Raw genomic sequence first — 21,904 nt, forward strand, 5'->3', positions numbered from 1 at the left:
CAGTGGGATCATTACCAAGAAGTTTATAAAAATTACCGTCATCTAATAAATCATAAGTTTTTGAAAAATAATCAGACCTGTCAACAACAACTGTAAGATTTTCCTTATATAAATGGCTCAAAAACTTTTCTAATACTCCTATTCCATCTAATTTGAAGTATATTATTGCTCTTGGTCTAAAATTTTTCCTTCCTCCTTCAAAATCAAAATTTAATTTTTTAAAAGTCCTTAGTAATTTGGAGATTGGTATTAGTAAATTAAAAGACTTTGAAAAAGAAACAAATTTTAGGTCTATTGCATGTAATAATCTTTTATCTTTTATTAAAAAAAAATAATTCTAACGTTTGTTCCTTCCCTTTACATTTGGAAGTTGTAAGAGAACTCAAATTATGTAAAAAGTTTTTGAATGATAATTCTGATATTTTAGTTACTAAAGCTGATAAGGGAAATCTTTCAGTTGTTGTTGACAGGTCTGATTATTTTTCAAAAACTTATGATTTATTAGATGACGGTAATTTTTATAAACCTTTTGTTAATGATCCCACTGATCATTTGAATAGAAAAACACACAAACTTATTAGTACTTTAATCTCTAAAAAACAAATCTCTAAATCTTTAGGCTTTTCTCTAAAAGTTTTTCATCCTAGCTTCCCTAAACTTTACTGTCTTCCTAAGGTTCACAAACCAAATTTACCATTCAGACCTATCGTTTCTGACATAAATTCTCCTTTAAGCAAACTCTCAAAATTTATTAGTTCTATCCTTTCAAAAGTTACCGTTTCTTCCAAATTTAACGTTTCCAATTCTTTCAATTTAGCTAAAATTTTAAACAATTCCAAAATCTTTTCCAATTTTTCTTTAGCCAGTTTTGACGTCATTTCTTTGTTCAGCAATATTCCTTGGGATCTTGCTTTACAGGCAGTCAATGACCGTTGGAATGACATCCAACCTCACACATCTATTGACTTGATTTGGTTTAAAACTACTTTAAATTTCATTTTCGAAAATACTTACTTTTGTTTTGACGATAAATTTTTTTCACAAACTTTTGGTTTGCCCATGGGGTCTAGTATTAGTCCTCCTGTGGCAGAATTAACTTTACAAATTTTAGAAAATTTTATTTTGACAAATCTTCCCATTAAACTTTATTTTTATTATAGATATGTTGATGACATCCTCTTGTGTTTAGATAATGATTATGTATCCCACACTTTAAATTCTTTTAATTCTTCTAATAAGCATTTGCAGTTTCCTTGTGAACTTGAAGCTAGTAATTCTATCAGTTTCTTAGACTAAAAACTTATAAGAAACAATAATGTCATCCTCACTGACTGGTTCCAAAAACCAACTTGGTCTGGTCGATATTTAAATTATTTTTGTTATTACTCTCGTTCTATAAAAATTTTAGTTGTCATTTCCTTAATAGATAGGGCCATTTTATTAAGTGATAAGATTTTTTGGAAAAAAAAAACTTATCTTTAGTTCGTGCTGTTTTGAATAATAATTCTTATTCTTCATATTTAGTTAATAACGTCATTAAAAATAGATTAGAGTTTTTACAAAACAATTTAAACAGTTCTTCCTATTTTAACAATCCTTTTTCAAAATTTAATTCTTTCTCTTTAGATAAATATATAAGGTGTTATTTGTTTACCCTTTTTAAGCAGTTTTTCTTATTTTTTAAAAAAGTTATTTGCCGCTGAAGGTTTTCTTTTGGTTTTCAGTTTTGACAACACTTTTCGTTGCCTTTTTTCTTCTCTTAAATCAAAAACTCCCGCTGATAGGGTTACTGATTCTGTTTACAGGTTGGACTGCAATGATTGCAATAGTTGTTACATTGGTGAAACTTCCAAATATATATAGAAGAGAGTTAATCAACATACATATAATTCCAGAAATCCAAATCAATTCAAAACGATGCTTTCTGAACATATGATAAACCTGAACCACACTATTAACATGTCAAATCCTTCAATCCTTTACATTAAAAAAACTGTGACCTTAGAAAGATAGTTGAGTCTTTACTTATATACCTTAATACGTCTTGTGTAAACAAACGTAATTCCTCTCATCTCTTACATGATAGTTACAAAGTAATCATTAATTTCATGAAAAGTAATTCAATACAGTTTTAGAATCTTTCGTTCGTTATATTTCTTTTCTGTTTTTCTTTCCCCTTTCGTTTCTCGCAACTCTTTCCCACTCCTCATTACACGTGCGTGTCTACACTTCGTATACTTTCCTCCTTTTATATATTTATATTTATCATCAACTTTGTATTTATGTTATATGTTTTTTTTAGATTACTGAATGATGACACACATCAAGTGTCGAAACGTTTAATGGAATAAATAATTTTGTTATTTAATCTTTTTTTTAATTCGACGGTTGGGCTACAAATATATATATATATATATATATATATATATATATATATATATATATGTGTGTGTGTGTACATGTATTTTTAATTATAATAATTTAAAACTATTTTTATAAACAAACCGTCTGGTTTCATAGAATTTTTTTTTTCCTCCTAGCGACATCTATTTTTCAACTGAGCCCTATTCCTTCCTTTCCTATTTGATATTGCGTGACTTACCACTTGACCTTGAATAGAGAATTCGGTCTCCGACGATAGTTGAAGGTGTAGCAGGCAGTTTATTGAACGACTTGCAACGGATAACACATAATGCTAATTTAGGTTTTCATATTTTAGATTTTAAATTTTAACACTGATTATGAAACAAACCTAGTCTGGAAACGTTTGTAAAATTTTTATTTAATAAATTACTCAAAAAAGAGTGTTGTTATATATATATATATATATATATATATATATATATATATATATATATACCACATTTTTTGTTTTTTGGTCTGACGTTAACACAAACAAAGCGGATGGTTTTCCAACTCGTGAACAGGCAACGTATAACTGCCTATGTGAAAAACAATGATTTTCTAATTAATCTCTTTGAAATTTATCCCACAAACACTAAGCGATTGGCCTTGCAACTTGTTATTGCGAACGCAAGGCGAACTGGAAATTGCAATCGTTTGAAGTCAAACGGAAGACCAGTCAGAATCATTGGTATGTCACCAAATCGCCAGCAATTTTTGATTGAATTGTGAAATTCAGTGCGTGTTGACTTAACCAAGCATAATTCTGATAATTCTCACTAATGTCATCACTCGAATTTTTAATTACGGTGCGTAAAGTTCCAGCAGCTTGCATTAAGGCACGATGCCATGCACAACTAATTTGCTTAGCTATAAACCTTGCAGAGCCCGAGACCTTTCCAACGAATGCAAAATTGTCGAAATCGGTTCGTGCGTTCTGGAGTTATTTAGTCAGGAAGGAAAACCCGACTTATTTTTATATATATAGAAGATAATCTATTTGATATCATTTAAAACAGTTATTGATTATTTTTATTACTCGAATTTTTAATTACGGTGCGTGAAGTTCCAGTAATTTGCATCAGGGCACGATGCCATGCACCACTAATTTTCTTAGCTATAAACCTTGCGGAGCCCGAGACCTTTCCAACGAATGAAAAATTGTCGAAATCAGTTCGTGCGTTCTGGAGTTATTTTGTCAGGAAGGAAAACCCGACTTATTTTTATATATATATATATATATATATATATATATATATATATATAGAAGATAATCTATTTGGAATCATTTAAAACAGTTATTGATTATTTTTATTACTCGAATTTTTAATTACGGTGCGTGAAGTTCCGGCAATTTGCATCAGGGCACGATGCCATGCACCACTAATTTTCTTAGCTATAAACCTTGCGGAGCCCGAAACCTTTCCAACGAATGCAAAATTGTCGAAATCGGTTCGTGCGTTCTGGAGTTATTTCGTCAGGAAGGAAACCCCGACTTATTTTTATATATATAGAAGATAATCTATTTGAAATTATTTAAAACAGTTATTGATTATTTTTATTACTCGAATTTTTAATTACGGTGCGTGAAGTTCCAGCAGCTTGCATTCAGGCACGATGCTATGCACAACTAATTTTCTTAGCTATAAACCTTGCGGAGCCCCAGACCTTTCCAACAAATGCAAAATTGTCGAAATCGGTTTGTGCGTTCTGGAGTTATTTTGTCAGGAAGGAAAACCCGACTTATTTTTATATATATAGAAGATAATCTATTTGAGTTATTTCGTCAGGAAGGAAAACCCGACTTATTTTTATATATATATATATATATGTTGATAATGTATTTGAAATTATTTAAAACAATTGTTAATTATTTTCATTACTCGAATTTTTATTTACGGTGCGTGAAGTTCCAGCAATTTGCATTAGGGCACGATGCCATGCACCACTAATTTTTTTAGCTCTGAGCCTTGCGGAGCCCGAAACATTTCCAATGAATGCAAAATTGTCGAAATCGGTTCGTGCGTTCTGGAGTTATTTAGTCAGGAAGGAAAACCCGACTTATTTTATATATATAGAAGATAATCTATTTGATATCATTTAAAACAGTTATTGATTATTTTTATTACTCGAATTTTTAATTACGGTGCGTGAAGTTTCAGCAATTTGCATCATGGCACGATGCCATGCACCACTAATTTTCTTAGCTATAAACCTTGCAGAGCCCGAGACCTTTCCAACGAATGAAAAATTGTCGAAATCAGTTCGTGCGTTCTGGAGTTATTTTGTCAGGAAGAAAAACCCGACTTATTTTTATATATATAGAAGATAATCTATTTGAAATCATTTAAAACAGTTATTGATTATTTTTATTACTCGAATTTTTAATTACGGTGCGTGAAGTTCCAGCAATTTGCATTAGGGCACGATGCCATGCAACACTAATTTTCTTAGCTCTGAGCCTTGTGGAGCCCGAGACCTTTCCAGCGAATGCAAAATTGTCGAAATCGGTTCGTGCGTTCTGGAGTTATCTTGTCAGGAAGGAAAACCCGACTTATTTTTATATATATATATAGAAGATAATCTATTTGAAATCATTTAAAACAGTTATTGATTATTTTTATTACTCGAATTTTTAATTACGGTGCGTGAAGTTCCAGCAATTTGCATCAGGGCACGATGCCATGCACCACTAATTTTCTTAGCTATAAACCTTGCGGAGCCCGAGACCTTTCCAACGAATGCAAAATTGTCGAAATCAGTTCGTGCGTTCTGGAGTTATTTTGTCAGGAAGGAAAACCCGACTTATTTCTATATATATAGAAGATAATCTATTTGAAATCATTTAAAACAGTTATTAATTATTTTTATTACTCGAATTTTTAATTACGGTGCGTGAAGTTCCAGCAATTTGCATCAGGGCACGATGCCATGCACCACTAGTTTTCTTAGCTATAAACCTTGCGGAGCCCGAGACCTTTCCAACGAATGAAAAATTGTCGAAATCAGTTCGTGCGTTCTGGAGTTATTTTGTCAGGAAGGAAAACCCGACTTATTTTTATATATATAGAAGATAATCTATTTGAAATCATTTAAAACAGTTATTGATTATTTTTATTACTCGAATTTTTAATTACGGTGCGTGAAGTTCCAGCAGCTTGCATTCAGGCACGATGCTATGCACAACTAATTTTCTTAGCTATAAACCTTGCGGAGCCCCAGACCTTTCCAACAAATGCAAAATTGTCGAAATCGGTTTGTGCGTTCTGGAGTTATTTTGTCAGGAAGGAAAACCCGACTTATTTTTATATATATAGAAGATAATCTATTTGAGTTATTTCGTCAGGAAGGAAAACCCGACTTATTTTTATATATATATATATATATATATATATATATATATATATATATATATATATATATATATATATATATAGAAGATAATCTATTTGGAATCATTTAAAACAGTTATTGATTATTTTTATTACTCGAATTTTTAATTACGGTGCGTGAAGTTCCGGCAATTTGCATCAGGGCACGATGCCATGCACCACTAATTTTCTTAGCTATAAACCTTGCGGAGCCCGAGACCTTTCCAACGAATGCAAAATTGTCGAAATCGGTTCGTGCGTTCTGGAGTTATTTCGTCAGGAAGGAAACCCCGACTTATTTTTATATATATAGAAGATAATCTATTTGAAATTATTTAAAACAGTTATTGATTATTTTTATTACTCGAATTTTTAATTACGGTGCGTGAAGTTCCAGCAGCTTGCATTCAGGCACGATGCTATGCACAACTAATTTTCTTAGCTATAAACCTTGCGGAGCCCAGACCTTTCCAACAAATGCAAAATTGTCGAAATCGGTTTGTGCGTTCTGGAGTTATTTTGTCAGGAAGGAAAACCCGACTTATTTTTATATATATAGAAGATAATCTATTTGAGTTATTTCGTCAGGAAGGAAAACCCGACTTATTTTTATATATATATATATATGTTGATAATGTATTTGAAATTATTTAAAACAATTGTTATTTATTTTCATTACTCGAATTTTTATTTACGGTGCGTGAAGTTCCAGCAATTTGCATTAGGGCACGATGCCATGCACCACTAATTTTTTTAGCTCTGAGCCTTGCGGAGCCCGAGACATTTCCAACGAATGCAAAATTGTCGAAATCGGTTCGTGCGTTCTGGAGTTATTTAGTCAGGAAGGAAAACCCGACTTATTTTTATATATATAGAAGATAATCTATTTGATATCATTTAAAAACAGTTATTGATTATTTTTATTACTCGAATTTTTATTACGGTGCGTGAAGTTTCAGCAATTTGCATCATGGCACGATGCCATGCACCACTAATTTTCTTAGCTATAAACCTTGCAGAGCCCGAGACCTTTCCAACGAATGAAAATTGTCGAAATCAGTTCGTGCGTTCTGGAGTTATTTTGTCAGGAAGAAAACCCGACTTATTTTTATATATAGAAGATAATCTATTTGAAATCATTTAAAACAGTTATTAATTATTTTTATTACTCGAATTTTTAATTACGGTGCGTGAAGTTCCAGCAATTTGCATCAGGGCACGATGCCATGCACCACTAGTTTTCTTAGCTATAAACCTTGCGGAGCCCGAGACCTTTCCAACGAATGAAAAATTGTCGAAATCAGTTCGTGCGTTCTGGAGTTATTTTGTCAGGAAGGAAAACCCGACTTATTTTTATATATATAGAAGATAATCTATTTGAAATCATTTAAAACAGTTATTGATTATTTTTATTACTCGAATTTTTAATTACGGTGCGTGAAGTTCCAGCAGCTTGCATTCAGGCACGATGCTATGCACAACTAATTTTCTTAGCTATAAACCTTGCGGAGCCCAGACCTTTCCAACAAATGCAAAATTGTCGAAATCGGTTTGTGCGTTCTGGAGTTATTTTGTCAGGAAGGAAAACCCGACTTATTTTTATATATATAGAAGATAATCTATTTGAGTTATTTCGTCAGGAAGGAAAACCCGACTTATTTTTATATATTATATATATATATATATATAATATTTATTATATTATTATATATATATAGATATATATATATATAGAAGATAATCTATTTGGAATCATTTAAAACAGTTATTGATTATTTTTATTACTCGAATTTTTAATTACGGTGCGTGAAGTTCCGGCAATTTGCATCAGGGCACGATGCCATGCACCACTAATTTTCTTAGCTATAAACCTTGCGGAGCCCGAGACCTTTCCAACGAATGCAAAATTGTCGAAATCGGTTCGTGCGTTCTGGAGTTATTTCGTCAGGAAGGAAACCCGACTTATTTTTATATATATAGAAGATAATCTATTTGAAATATTTAAAACAGTATTGATTATTTTTATTACTCGAATTTTTTATTACGGTGCGTGAAGTTCCAGCAGCTTGCATTCAGGCACGATGCTATGCACAACTAATTTTCTTAGCTATAAACCTTGCGGAGCCCCAGACCTTTCCAACAAATGCAAAATTGTCGAAATCGGTTTGTGCGTTCTGGAGTTATTTTGTCAGGAAGGAAAACCCGACTTATTTTTATATATTAGAAGATAATCTATTTGAGTTATTTCGTCAGGAAGGAAAACCCGACTTTTTTTTATATATATATATATATATGTTGATAATGTATTTGAAATTATTTAAAACAATTGTTATTTATTTTCATTACTCGAATTTTTATTTACGGTGCGTGAAGTTCCAGCAATTTGCATTAGGGCACGATGCCATGCACCACTAATTTTTTTAGCTCTGAGCCTTGCGGAGCCCGAGACATTTCCAACGAATGCAAAATTGTCGAAATCGGTTCGTGCGTTCTGGAGTTATTTAGTCAGGAAGGAAAACCCGACTTATTTTATATATATAGAAGATAATCTATTTGATATCATTTAAAACAGTTATTGATTATTTTTATTACTCGAATTTTTAATTACGGTGCGTGAAGTTTCAGCAATTTGCATCATGGCACGATGCCATGCACCACTAATTTTCTTAGCTATAAACCTTGCAGAGCCCGAGACCTTTCCAACGAATGAAAAATTGTCGAAATCAGTTCGTGCGTTCTGGAGTTATTTTGTCAGGAAGAAAAACCCGACTTATTTTTATATATATAGAAGATAATCTATTTGAAATCATTTAAAACAGTTATTGATTATTTTTATTACTCGAATTTTTAATTACGGTGCGTGAAGTTCCAGCAATTTGCATTAGGGCACGATGCCATGCACCACTAATTTTCTTAGCTCTGAGCCTTGCGGAGCCCGAGACCTTTCCAGCGAATGCAAAATTGTCGAAATCGGTTCGTGCGTTCTGGAGTTATTTTGTCAGGAAGGAAAACCCGACTTATTTTTATATATATATATATAGAAGATAATCTATTTGAAATCATTTAAAACAGTTATTGATTATTTTTATTACTCGAATTTTTAATTACGGTGCGTGAAGTTCCAGCAATTTGCATCAGGCACGATGCCATGCACCACTAATTTTCTTAGCTATAAACCTTGCGGAGCCCGAGACCTTTCCAACGAATGCAAAATTGTCGAAATCAGTTCGTGCGTTCTGGAGTTATTTTGTCAGGAAGGAAAACCCGACTTATTTCTATATATATAGAAGATAATCTATTTGAAATCATTAAAAACAGTTATTAATTATTTTTATTACTCGAATTTTTAATTACGGTGCGTGAAGTTCCAGCAATTTGCATCAGGGCACGATGCCATGCACCACTAGTTTTTCTTAGCTATAAACCTTGCGGAGCCCGAGACCTTTCCAACGAATGAAAAATGTCGAAATCAGTTCGTGCGTTCTGGAGTTTATTTGTCAGGAAGGAAAACCCGACTTATTTTTATATATATAGAAGATAATCTATTTGAAATCATTTAAAAAAACAGTTATTGATTATTTTTATTACTCGAATTTTTAATTACGGTGCGTGAAGTTCAGCAGCTTGCATTCAGGCACGATGCTATGCACCACTAATTTTCTTAGCTATAAACCTGCGGAGCCCCAGACCTTTCCAAAATGCAAAATGTCGAAACGGTTTGTGCGTTCTGGAGTTATTTTGTCAGGAAGGAAAAACCCGACTTATTTTTTATATATAAAGATAATCTATTTGAGTTATTTTCGTCAGGAAGGAAAACCCGACTTATTTTTTATATAATATATATATATATATTATATATATATATAGAAATAATATAATCTATTTGAATCATTTAAAACAGTTATTGATTATTTTTATTACTCGAATTTTTAATTACGGTGCGTGAAGTTCCAGCAATTTGCATCAGGGCACGATGCCATGCACCACTAATTTTCTTAGCTATAAACCTTGCGGAGCCCGAGACCTTTCCAACGAATGCAAAATTGTCGAAATCAGTTCGTGCGTTCTGGAGTTATTTTGTCAGGAAGGAAAACCCGACTTATTTCTATATATATAGAAGATAATCTATTTGAAATCATTTAAAACAGTTATTAATTATTTTTATTACTCGAATTTTTAATTACGGTGCGTGAAGTTCCAGCAATTTGCATCAGGGCACGATGCCATGCACCACTAGTTTTCTTAGCTATAAACCTTGCGGAGCCCGAGACCTTTCCAACGAATGAAAATTGTCGAAATCAGTTCGTGCGTTCTGGAGTTATTTTGTCAGGAAGGAAAACCCGACTTATTTTTATATATATAGAAGATAATCTATTTGAAATCATTTAAAACAGTTATTGATTATTTTTATTACTCGAATTTTTAATTACGGTGCGTGAAGTTCCAGCAGCTTGCATTCAGGCACGATGCTATGCACCACTAATTTTCTTAGCTATAAACCTTGCGGAGCCCCAGACCTTTCCAACAAATGCAAAATTGTCGAAATCGGTTTGTGCGTTCTGGAGTTATTTTGTCAGGAAAGAAAACCCGACTTATTTTTATATATATAGAAGATAATCTATTTGAGTTATTTCGTCAGGAAGGAAAACCCGACTTATTTTTATATATATATATATGTTGATAATGTATTTGAAATTATTTAAAACAATTGTTATTTATTTTCATTACTCGAATTTTTATTTACGGTGCGTGAAGTTCCAGCAATTTGCATTAGGGCACGATGCCATGCACCACTAATTTTTTTAGCTCTGAGCCTTGCGGAGCCCGAGACATTTCCAACGAATGCAAAATTGTCGAAATCGGTTCGTGCGTTCTGGAGTTATTTAGTCAGGAAGGAAAACCCGACTTATTTTATATATATAGAAGATAATCTATTTGATATCATTTAAAACAGTTATTGATTATTTTTATTACTCGAATTTTTAATTACGGTGCGTGAAGTTTCAGCAATTTGCATCATGGCACGATGCCATGCACCACTAATTTTCTTAGCTATAAACCTTGCAGAGCCCGAGACCTTTCCAACGAATGAAAAATTGTCGAAATCAGTTCGTGCGTTCTGGAGTTATTTTGTCAGGAAGAAAAACCCGACTTATTTTTATATATATAGAAGATAATCTATTTGAAATCATTTAAAACAGTTATTGATTATTTTTATTACTCGAATTTTTAATTACGGTGCGTGAAGTTCCAGCAATTTGCATTAGGGCACGATGCCATGCACCACTAATTTTCTTAGCTCTGAGCCTTGCGGAGCCCGAGACCTTTCCAGCGAATGCAAAATTGTCGAAATCGGTTCGTGCGTTCTGGAGTTATTTTGTCAGGAAGGAAAAGCCGACTTATTTTTATATATATATAGAAGATAATCTATTTGAAATCATTTAAAACAGTTATTGATTATTTTTATTACTCGAATTTTTAATTACGGTGCGTGAAGTTCCAGCAATTTGCATCAGGGCACGATGCCATGCACCACTAATTTTCTTAGCTATAAACCTTGCGGAGCCCGAGACCTTTCCAACGAATGCAAAATTGTCGAAATCAGTTCGTGCGTTCTGGAGTTATTTTGTCAGGAAGGAAAACCCGACTTATTTCTATATATATAGAAGATAATCTATTTGAAATCATTTAAAACAGTTATTAATTATTTTTATTACTCGAATTTTTAATTACGGTGCGTGAAGTTCCAGCAATTTTCATCAGGGCACGATGCCATGCACCATTAGTTTTCTTAGCTATAAACCTTGCGGAGCCCGAGACCTTTCCAACGAATGAAAAATTGTCGAAATCAGTTCGTGCGTTCTGGAGTTATTTTGTCAGGAAGGAAAACCCGACTTATTTTTATATATATAGAAGATAATCTATTTGAAATCATTTAAAACAGTTATTGATTATTTTTATTACTCGAATTTTTAATTACGGTGCGTGAAGTTCCAGCAGCTTGCATTCAGGCACGATGCTATGCACCACTAATTTTCTTAGCTATAAACCTTGCGGAGCCCCAGACCTTTCCAACAAATGCAAAATTGTCGAAATCGGTTTGTGCGTTCTGGAGTTATTTTGTCAGGAAGGAAAACCCGACTTATTTTTATATATATAGAAGATAATCTATTTGAGTTATTTCGTCAGGAAGGAAAACCCGACTTATTTTATATATATATATATATATATATATATATATATATATATATATATATATAGAAGATAATCTATTTGGAATCATTTAAAACAGTTATTGATTATTTTTATTACTCGAATTTTTAATTACGGTGCGTGAAGTTCCGGCAATTTGCATCAGGGCACGATGCCATGCACCACTAATTTTCTTAGCTATAAACCTTGCGGAGCCCGAGACCTTTCCAACGAATGCAAAATTGTCGAAATCGGTTCGTGCGTTCTGGAGTTATTTCGTCAGGAAGGAAACCCCGACTTATTTTTATATATATAGAAGATAATCTATTTGAAATTATTTAAAACAGTTATTGATTATTTTTATTACTCGAATTTTTAATTACGGTGCGTGAAGTTCCAGCAGCTTGCATTCAGGCACGATGCTATGCACAACTAATTTTCTTAGCTATAAACCTTGCGGAGCCCCAGACCTTTCCAACAAATGCAAAATTGTCGAAATCGGTTTGTGCGTTCTGGAGTTATTTTGTCAGGAAGGAAAACCCGACTTATTTTTATATATATAGAAGATAATCTATTTGAGTTATTTCGTCAGGAAGGAAAACCCGACTTATTTTTATATATATATATATATGTTGATAATGTATTTGAAATTATTTAAAACAATTGTTATTTATTTTCATTACTCGAATTTTTATTTACGGTGCGTGAAGTTCCAGCAATTTGCATTAGGGCACGATGCCATGCACCACTAATTTTTTTAGCTCTGAGCCTTGCGGAGCCCGAGACATTTCCAACGAATGCAAAATTGTCGAAATCGGTTCGTGCGTTCTGGAGTTATTTAGTCAGGAAGGAAAACCCGACTTATTTTATATATATAGAAGATAATCTATTTGATATCATTTAAAACAGTTATTGATTATTTTTATTACTCGAATTTTTAATTACGGTGCGTGAAATTTCAGCAATTTGCATCATGGCACGATGCCATGCACCACTAATTTTCTTAGCTATAAACCTTGCAGAGCCCGAGACCTTTCCAACGAATGAAAAATTGTCGAAATCAGTTCGTGCGTTCTGGAGTTATTTTGTCAGGAAGAAAAACCCGACTTATTTTTATATATATAGAAGATAATCTATTTGAAATCATTTAAAACAGTTATTGATTATTTTTATTACTCGAATTTTTAATTACGGTGCGTAAAGTTCCAGCAATTTGCATTAGGGCACGATGCCATGCACCACTAATTTTCTTAGCTCTGAGCCTTGCGGAGCCCGAGACCTTTCCAGCGAATGCAAAATTGTCGAAATCGGTTCGTGCGTTCTGGAGTTATTTTGTCAGGAAGGAAAACCCGACTTATTTTTATATATATATATAGAAGATAATCTATTTGAAATCATTTAAAACAGTTATTGATTATTTTTATTACTCGAATTTTTAATTACGGTGCGTAAAGTTCCAGCAATTTGCATCAGGGCACGATGCCATGCACCACTAATTTTCTTAGCTATAAACCTTGCGGAGCCCGAGACCTTTCCAACGAATGCAAAATTGTCGAAATCAGTTCGTGCGTTCTGGAGTTATTTTGTCAGGAAGGAAAACCCGACTTATTTCTATATATATAGAAGATAATCTATTTGAAATCATTTAAAACAGTTATTAATTATTTTTATTACTCGAATTTTTAATTACGGTGCGTGAAGTTCCAGCAATTTGCATCAGGGCACGATGCCATGCACCATTAGTTTTCTTAGCTATAAACCTTGCGGAGCCCGAGACCTTTCCAACGAATGAAAAATTGTCGAAATCAGTTCGTGCGTTCTGGAGTTATTTTGTCAGGAAGGAAAACCCGACTTATTTTTATATATATAGAAGATAATCTATTTGAAATCATTTAAAACAGTTATTGATTATTTTTATTACTCGAATTTTTAATTACGGTGCGTGAAGTTCCAGCAGCTTGCATTCAGGCACGATGCTATGCACCACTAATTTTCTTAGCTATAAACCTTGCGGAGCCCCAGACCTTTCCAACAAATGCAAAATTGTCGAAATCGGTTTGTGCGTTCTGGAGTTATTTTGTCAGGAAGGAAAACCCGACTTATTTTTATATATATAGAAGATAATCTATTTGAGTTATTTCGTCAGGAAGGAAAACCCGACTTATTTTTTATATATATATATATATATATATATATATATATATATATATATATATATATATAGAAGATAATCTATTTGGAATCATTTAAAACAGTTATTGATTATTTTTATTACTCGAATTTTTAATTACGGTGCGTGAAGTTCCGGCAATTTGCATCAGGGCACGATGCCATGCACCACTAATTTTCTTAGCTATAAACCTTGCGGAGCCCGAGACCTTTCCAACGAATGCAAAATTGTCGAAATCGGTTCGTGCGTTCTGGAGTTATTTCGTCAGGAAGGAAACCCCGACTTATTTTTATATATATAGAAGATAATCTATTTGAAATTATTTAAAACAGTTATTGATTATTTTTATTACTCGAATTTTTAATTACGGTGCGTGAAGTTTCAGCAGCTTGCATTCAGGCACGATGCTATGCACAACTAATTTTCTTAGCTATAAACCTTGCGGAGCCCCAGACCTTTCCAACAAATGCAAAATTGTCGAAATCGGTTTGTGCGTTCTGGAGTTATTTTGTCAGGAAGGAAAACCCGACTTATTTTTATATATATAGAAGATAATCTATTTGAGTTATTTCGTCAGGAAGGAAAACCCGACTTATTTTTATATATATATATATGTTGATAATGTATTTGAAATTATTTAAAACAATTGTTATTTATTTTCATTACTCGAATTTTTATTTACGGTGCGTGAAGTTCCAGCAATTTGCATTAGGGCACGATGCCATGCACCACTAATTTTTTTAGCTCTGAGCCTTGCGGAGCCCGAGACATTTCCAACGAATGCAAAATTGTCGAAATCGGTTCGTGCGTTCTGGAGTTATTTAGTCAGGAAGGAAAACCCGACTTATTTTATATATATAGAAGATAATCTATTTGATATCATTTAAAACAGTTATTGATTATTTTTATTACTCGAATTTTTAATTACGGTGCGTGAAGTTTCAGCAATTTGCATCATGGCACGATGCCATGCACCACTAATTTTCTTAGCTATAAACCTTGCAGAGCCCGAGACCTTTCCAATGAATGAAAAATTGTCGAAATCAGTTCGTGCGTTCTGGAGTTATTTTGTCAGGAAGAAAAACCCGACTTATTTTTATATATATAGAAGATAATCTATTTGAAATCATTTAAAACAGTTATTGATTATTTTTATTACTCGAATTTTTAATTACGGTGCGTGAAGTTCCAGCAATTTGCATTAGGGCACGATGCCATGCACCACTAATTTTCTTAGCTCTGAGCCTTGCGGAGCCCGAGACCTTTCCAGCGAATGCAAAATTGTCGAAATCGGTTCGTGCGTTCTGGAGTTATTTTGTCAGGAAGGAAAACCCGACTTATTTTTATATATATATATAGAAGATAATCTATTTGAAATCATTTAAAACAGTTATTGATTATTTTTATTACTCGAATTTTTAATTACGGTGCGTGAAGTTCCAGCAATTTGCATCAGGGCACGATGCCATGCACCACTAATTTTCTTAGCTATAAACCTTGCGGAGCCCGAGACCTTTCCAACGAATGCAAAATTGTCGAAATCAGTTCGTGCGTTCTGGAGTTATTTTGTCAGGAAGGAAAACCCGACTTATTTCTATATATATAGAAGATAATCTATTTGAAATCATTTAAAACAGTTATTAATTATTTTTATTACTCGAATTTTTAATTACGGTGCGTGAAGTTCCAGCAATTTGCATCAGGGCACGATGCCATGCACCACTAGTTTTCTTAGCTATAAACCTTGCGGAGCCCGAGACCTTTCCAACGAATGAAAAATTGTCGAAATCAGTTCGTGCGTTCTGGAGTTATTTTGTCAGGAAGGAAAACCCGACTTATTTTTATATATATAGAAGATAATCTATTTGAAATCATTTAAAACAGTTATTGATTATTTTTATTACTCGAATTTTTAATTACGGTGCGTGAAGTTCCAGCAATTTGCATTAGGGCACGATGCCATGCACCACTAATTTTCTTAGCTCTGAGCCTTGCGGAGCCCGAGACCTTTCCAACGAATGCAAAATTGTCGAAATCGGTTCGTGCGTTCTGGAGTTATTTTGTCAGTAAGGAAAACCCGACTTATTTTTATATATATATATAGAAGATAATCTATTTGAAATCATTTAAAACAGTTATTGATTATTTATTATTCGAATTTTTAATTACGGTGCGTGAAGTTCCAGCAATTTGCATCAGGGCACGATGCCATGCACCACTAATTTTCTCAGCTATAAACCTTGCGGAGCCCGAGACCTTTCCAACGAATGCAAAATTGTCGAAATCAGTTCGTGCGTTCTGGAGTTATTTTGTGAGGAAGGAAAACCCGACTTATTTTCATATATATATATATATATATATATATATATATATATATATATATATATATATATATATATATATATATATATATATATATATAGAAGATAATCTATTTGGAATCATTTAAAACAGTTATTGATTATTTTTATTACTCGAATTTTTAATTACGGTGCGTGAAGTTCCGGCAATTTGCATCAGGGCACGATGCCATGCACCACTAATTTTCTTAGCTATAAACCTTGCGGAGCCCGAGACCTTTCCAACGAATGCAAAATTGTCGAAATCGGTTCGTGCGTTCTGGTGTTATTTCGTCAGGAAGGAAACCCCGACTTATTTTTATATATATAGAAGAAGAAGATAATCTATTTGAAATTATTCAAAACAGTTATTGATTATTTTTATTACTCGAATTTTTAATTACGGTGCGTGAAGTTCCAGCAGCTTGCATTCAGGCACGATGCCATGCACAACTAATTTTCTTAGATATAAACCTTGCGGAGCCCCAGACCTTTCCAACAAATGCAAAATTGTCGAAATCGGTTCGTGCGTTCTGGAGTTATTTTGTCAGGAAGGAAAACCCGACCTATTTTTATATATATAGAAGATAATCTATTTGAAATTATTTAAAACAGTTATTGATTATATATATATATTAGTGATGTGCCAAGTCGAATCAAGTGATTCGAATCATTCGAATCAAGCCTTTAACGACTTGATTTGAATCAGATTTTACTTGATTCGAATCAACTCGTATCAAGCCGCGAAATATTTACTGTGTGCATGTATGAACACAAATTTTCATAAATATAAAAAAAATGTTTTAATTTAATTCAATATTATAATAATATAAATAATAATAATAATAAATATAAAAATGAATTAAATCATGCGAGCCACCCGGCTTTAATACGCTTAAATGTATCACCCGACTCCTATTTATATGACTTTAACCGCATTCATTGTCTTCTAGTCGATATGAATTCATCCGAGTTCCTATGATTCAAACCGACTTATTTCGACTTCAAGTCGCTATGAATTTATCCGAGTTCCTAAGACTCAAACCGACTTATTTCGACTTCAAGTCGATATGAATTGATCCGAGTTCCTAAGACTCAAACCGACTTATTTCGACTTGAAGTCGATATGAATTGATCCGAGTTCCTAAGACTCAAACCGAATCATCCCGACTTCAAGTCGTTATGAATTTATCCGAGTTCATATGACTCAAACTGAATCATACCGACTTGAGTTCGAAACATGTGTCCGTGTTTCAGCGTATCGACTTATCGAGATGCTGTGCGTATGGGTCTTGAGTGTTTATTTATTTTTGACTAAGCGCTGAGAGCAAATTTATTCATGAAATATCAAAAACTCATTTAGATAATAAATACGCGATTTAGATTTTAATTATTATCAAAATAAACTACACAACGAGTTTTATACACATACAAAATTATCATATTTTAATTATGCAAGTAATGGCAAATTCACACAACTGAAATAATATCAATCTTTACAGTAGTGGATTGAATTTTAAGTCATTCGTAAGACGTTAGATTCAGCCCCCTGTTTAGATTAGATCTAAACAATCAATAATATACACATGCATTTGTTCAACGTAAGATTAGGAACATTGTTTTATATGCTTTAGTGATATAGAAGTGTTTGGTTCTATTTTACTGTAAATTCACTTGAAATATTAGTTATATTTGTAGCTAGTTTATTATTATATATATAATATAAATGTATTCATCTCTGCACTTTTTGGAATTAATTGCTTACTAAATTAATTATTTCACTTATGAAATTATCAAAATGATATTATTTCTTCTCTTAAATTATAATTGTTCATATATGAACTTGATTCAAATTGATTCGAATCATGATTCGAATCAGGTTTTTTTCTGATTCGAATAATTCGAATCAGGAAATTTTCGAGTCGGCACATCACTAATATATATATATATATATATATAAATAAACACACACACATATATATATATATATATATATATGTGTGTGTGTGTGTTCATATTTCCAGATGAATATATATATATATATATATATATATATATATATATATATATATATATATATATATATATATATATATATATATATGTATATATATATATATATATATATATATATATATATATATATATATTGAATGGTAGAGTCTTGGATTTGTGTATATTTTGTAGAGTTTCGAACAAGAATCCAAAAATAATACAAAATAAAAAACAAGAAAAGTTTTTAAAAAAACAATTTCTTTATTTAATTATTTGTTTATTGTCGACGTTTCGGAACTAGGTACGTTCCATCTTCAGGACATCTGTCAATAAACATGATCTTGATGAGATTTTAGCAAACAATATGTTTAGGAAAAGAAAATAGATTTTTCTTAAATAATGAATTAATTGTAAAAAAATATAATAATGTACAGAAATATGATAATATGTGACACTCATTTATTTTTATCTTTTTTATCATTTTCATTTTGAACATATTATCATATTTCTGTACATTATTATATTTTTTTACAATTAATTCATTATTTAAGAAAAATCTATTTTCTTTTCCTAAACATATTGTTTGCTAAAATCTCATCAAGATCATGTTTCTTGACAGATGTCCTGAAGATGGAACGTACCTAGTTCCGAAACGTCGACAATAAACAAATAATTAAATAAAGAAATTGTTTTTTTAAAAACTTTTCTTGTTTTTTATTTTGTATTATTTTTGGATTCTTGTTCGAAACTCTACAAAATATATATATATATATATATATATATATATATATATATATATATATATGTGTGTGTGTGTGTGTGTGTGTGTACGTGGATTATAATTAAATTTGATTTTAAGACAGAATTAGATGTAGATTCATATAATAAAATATTACATGTGTATTCATATAAAGAATGTCTTTATAGCTTCATGTGAAGCGGACGAGTACGATTGCGAGGATGCCACATGCATTTCATCCAAGCTTCGCTGCAACGGAAAAATAAACTGCCGATTCCGATGGGATGAAGACGAATGTCCGGTAATCTAAAACAATTTAAATAAAATTAATTGAGAATTGATATTGGATTCTTCTGTTTATTTTACTTACATAGTAATATCTTAATCAACCCAATTGGAATTGGTCAAATGATAGTTTTTGAATGATTGATTGGTACTTTTCATATCAAACGTAAGTGAATCGTCTTCAAAGTCAATGACTCTTTCGCATATGTAGGTATGATACATATTTAATATGAAAAATTGAAAATAAATATTTTTGCATATCTTTACGTTTCAGAAGTTTCTGAATATTTTAGAACATCTTACAATACAATTGATGTACGTGTGTGTGTGTTTGCGTATGTGTGGATACAATTTTTTGGCCACGTTTGCGGGAGCACCATTTGAATGATTCAACTAGTAGTGCATGGCGTCGTGCTTTAGGGCAAATTGCTGGAACTTTCCGTATTTTAATTCAACCTTGAGGAATGAAAATAACCAATAATCAATGTAAATTATTCAATAATTATTAACAATTGTTTTAAATATTTTCAAATAGATTATTCATTATTGATACTGTAAACTTACATCTTATGTGTACGAATACAAAAAATTTGTTCAATTATTTCTAAACTTTGATATTTTAAAAAGTTTCAAAACTTTATTTTTTGGTAATTTTGAATTTTTTTCAAAGCTGTGATTTTTTTTTTAATTTACGATTTTTTTGCGATATTTGAAAAAAATAATAAAATGTATTAATTTTATTAATAATTTGGAAATTTTTGAAAATATTTAATCTTTTTTGAAAATTTGGATATGGAAATTTTTAAAACATTTTGAAATTTTTGTATTTTTTTTTTAAAATAATTTAATATTTGTTTGAAATATTTCAAAATTTAGATTTTCTTTTGAAAATTATAACTTTAAATTAATTTACAAAATTTGAAATTAATTCTGAAGAATTTCGAAATTACCTATTTTTTTGTAAAAATATTTTTTCACACCGCCTGCACGCAAATGTTTTTTGATTCATTCTAATGGGATAATCTGTTCACTCAAAAGCCGCATGACCATTATTAGTGCAGTAAACGGAGCGTTTTGGGTCTGAATTTTATTACTGTGCTCCGAATTGCATGAAATTTTGGAATTAGGTTCATCTTACCCTCAAGTTCAAAAGTGAAAACAATTCGGGTTCCGCAACCACCTCCCGGGGGGATGACACCCTATCTCAATTTTGTAATTACATTTTTCAAAATAACGTCGAAAATCGAAAGAAAAACTAATTATCAGAAAAATGTCTTTTATAGTTTTTCAAAAAAACTAATACTATTCAACTTACTGTCCACTAAAATTCATATATTTTTGGCGTTTTTCTTCGTTTTTTTGCAAATATCTCCTAAAATATACATTTTAGCATAAATCATGTGATGAACAAAATGTTGTCAATAAAAAAATCCTAATAAATTGATGTTGATAAATTGAGTGTTCTAGGAATAATATTAAGTTAGATTTGAAAGAGCAAAGTCGTTTTTTATTTCGTTCAAGATTTAATTGTTGTATTTAAAGCCATCTAGTGGCGAGGTTTTACATTTTATGCATTTCGGTAAAATTGGGTTTTATAGTGCTCAACATAAACCTTTCAAATGGTATATTACAAATTTCGATGGAGTCGAAATTAAAGGAGTTATGATCCGACTAAAACTAATCGCATTTTTGTCGAATTGTGTTCATATATTATTTCGAGCAATGTATAAGTAAGCAGTATTTGATTCCCAAAACTATTGACTCATATATATATATATATATATATATATATATATATATATATAGGGCCGGTCCTGCCTTGCATGCGATGCATGCAAAAAATGCGAGCGCACGCCTTAGGGGGCGCCAAAACGAGTTTCGGAAATTAAATTTATAATATAATATTCATATTTTTTATATAAAATCCAGAATTATTTATATAAAATCTAGAATAATTAATAAATTATAATAAACAATCTAACTTAATTAGGGGTACGGAGACACAAAAAGCATTTATTCACATTTATTTTGCAATGTGATATCAGTAGAAACAATTAACCGATTAATAACTCTGCAAATTAGTAAATAAAAGCTTTGTTCATTTCTTAATCTACTTATTCAATATTTCAATTTTTTCTTTGTTTGAAGTTACCGTGGAATCGAAAAAGAAATTATCTAGTGTTCAATCAAATAAGCTCAAACCTTCGAAAGGTTAAATTAATTATTGGGCATTATTGACGAAAAATTACGAGCTGATTTAGTTGAAACGAAACTTGTTAAAAAATATAAACAAATTATAATCGGGAAAATAATAAATGGGTAGTCAGTGCTTAAAAAATGGCATGCTTATTCCGAGAAATTGAATTGTAACTTTTGCTTTTGTTGCTAATGTTTCGCTTCTGATGAATTT

At 31.6% G+C, this 21,904-nt stretch overlaps 1 protein-coding gene across 1 annotated transcript in view; it reads left to right on the plus strand.

Moving 5' to 3' along the window:
- Positions 1–21,904, plus strand: part of LOC113371666 (neuropilin and tolloid-like protein 2) — a 658,950-nt gene that overhangs the window by 296,116 nt on the left and 340,930 nt on the right. The window contains exon 9 of the mRNA XM_026612314.1: positions 19,398–19,510. Within this exon, the coding sequence (XP_026468099.1) occupies positions 19,398–19,510 (113 nt within the window). The remainder of the gene's footprint in view (positions 1–19,397; positions 19,511–21,904) is intronic.

Source organism: Ctenocephalides felis, unplaced genomic scaffold (genome assembly GCF_003426905.1).
Source record: "Ctenocephalides felis isolate EL2017-DRISC unplaced genomic scaffold, ASM342690v1 CF-g0.4_SCAFFOLD_01492, whole genome shotgun sequence".
NCBI classification, from domain to species: Eukaryota; Metazoa; Arthropoda; class Insecta; order Siphonaptera; family Pulicidae; genus Ctenocephalides; species Ctenocephalides felis.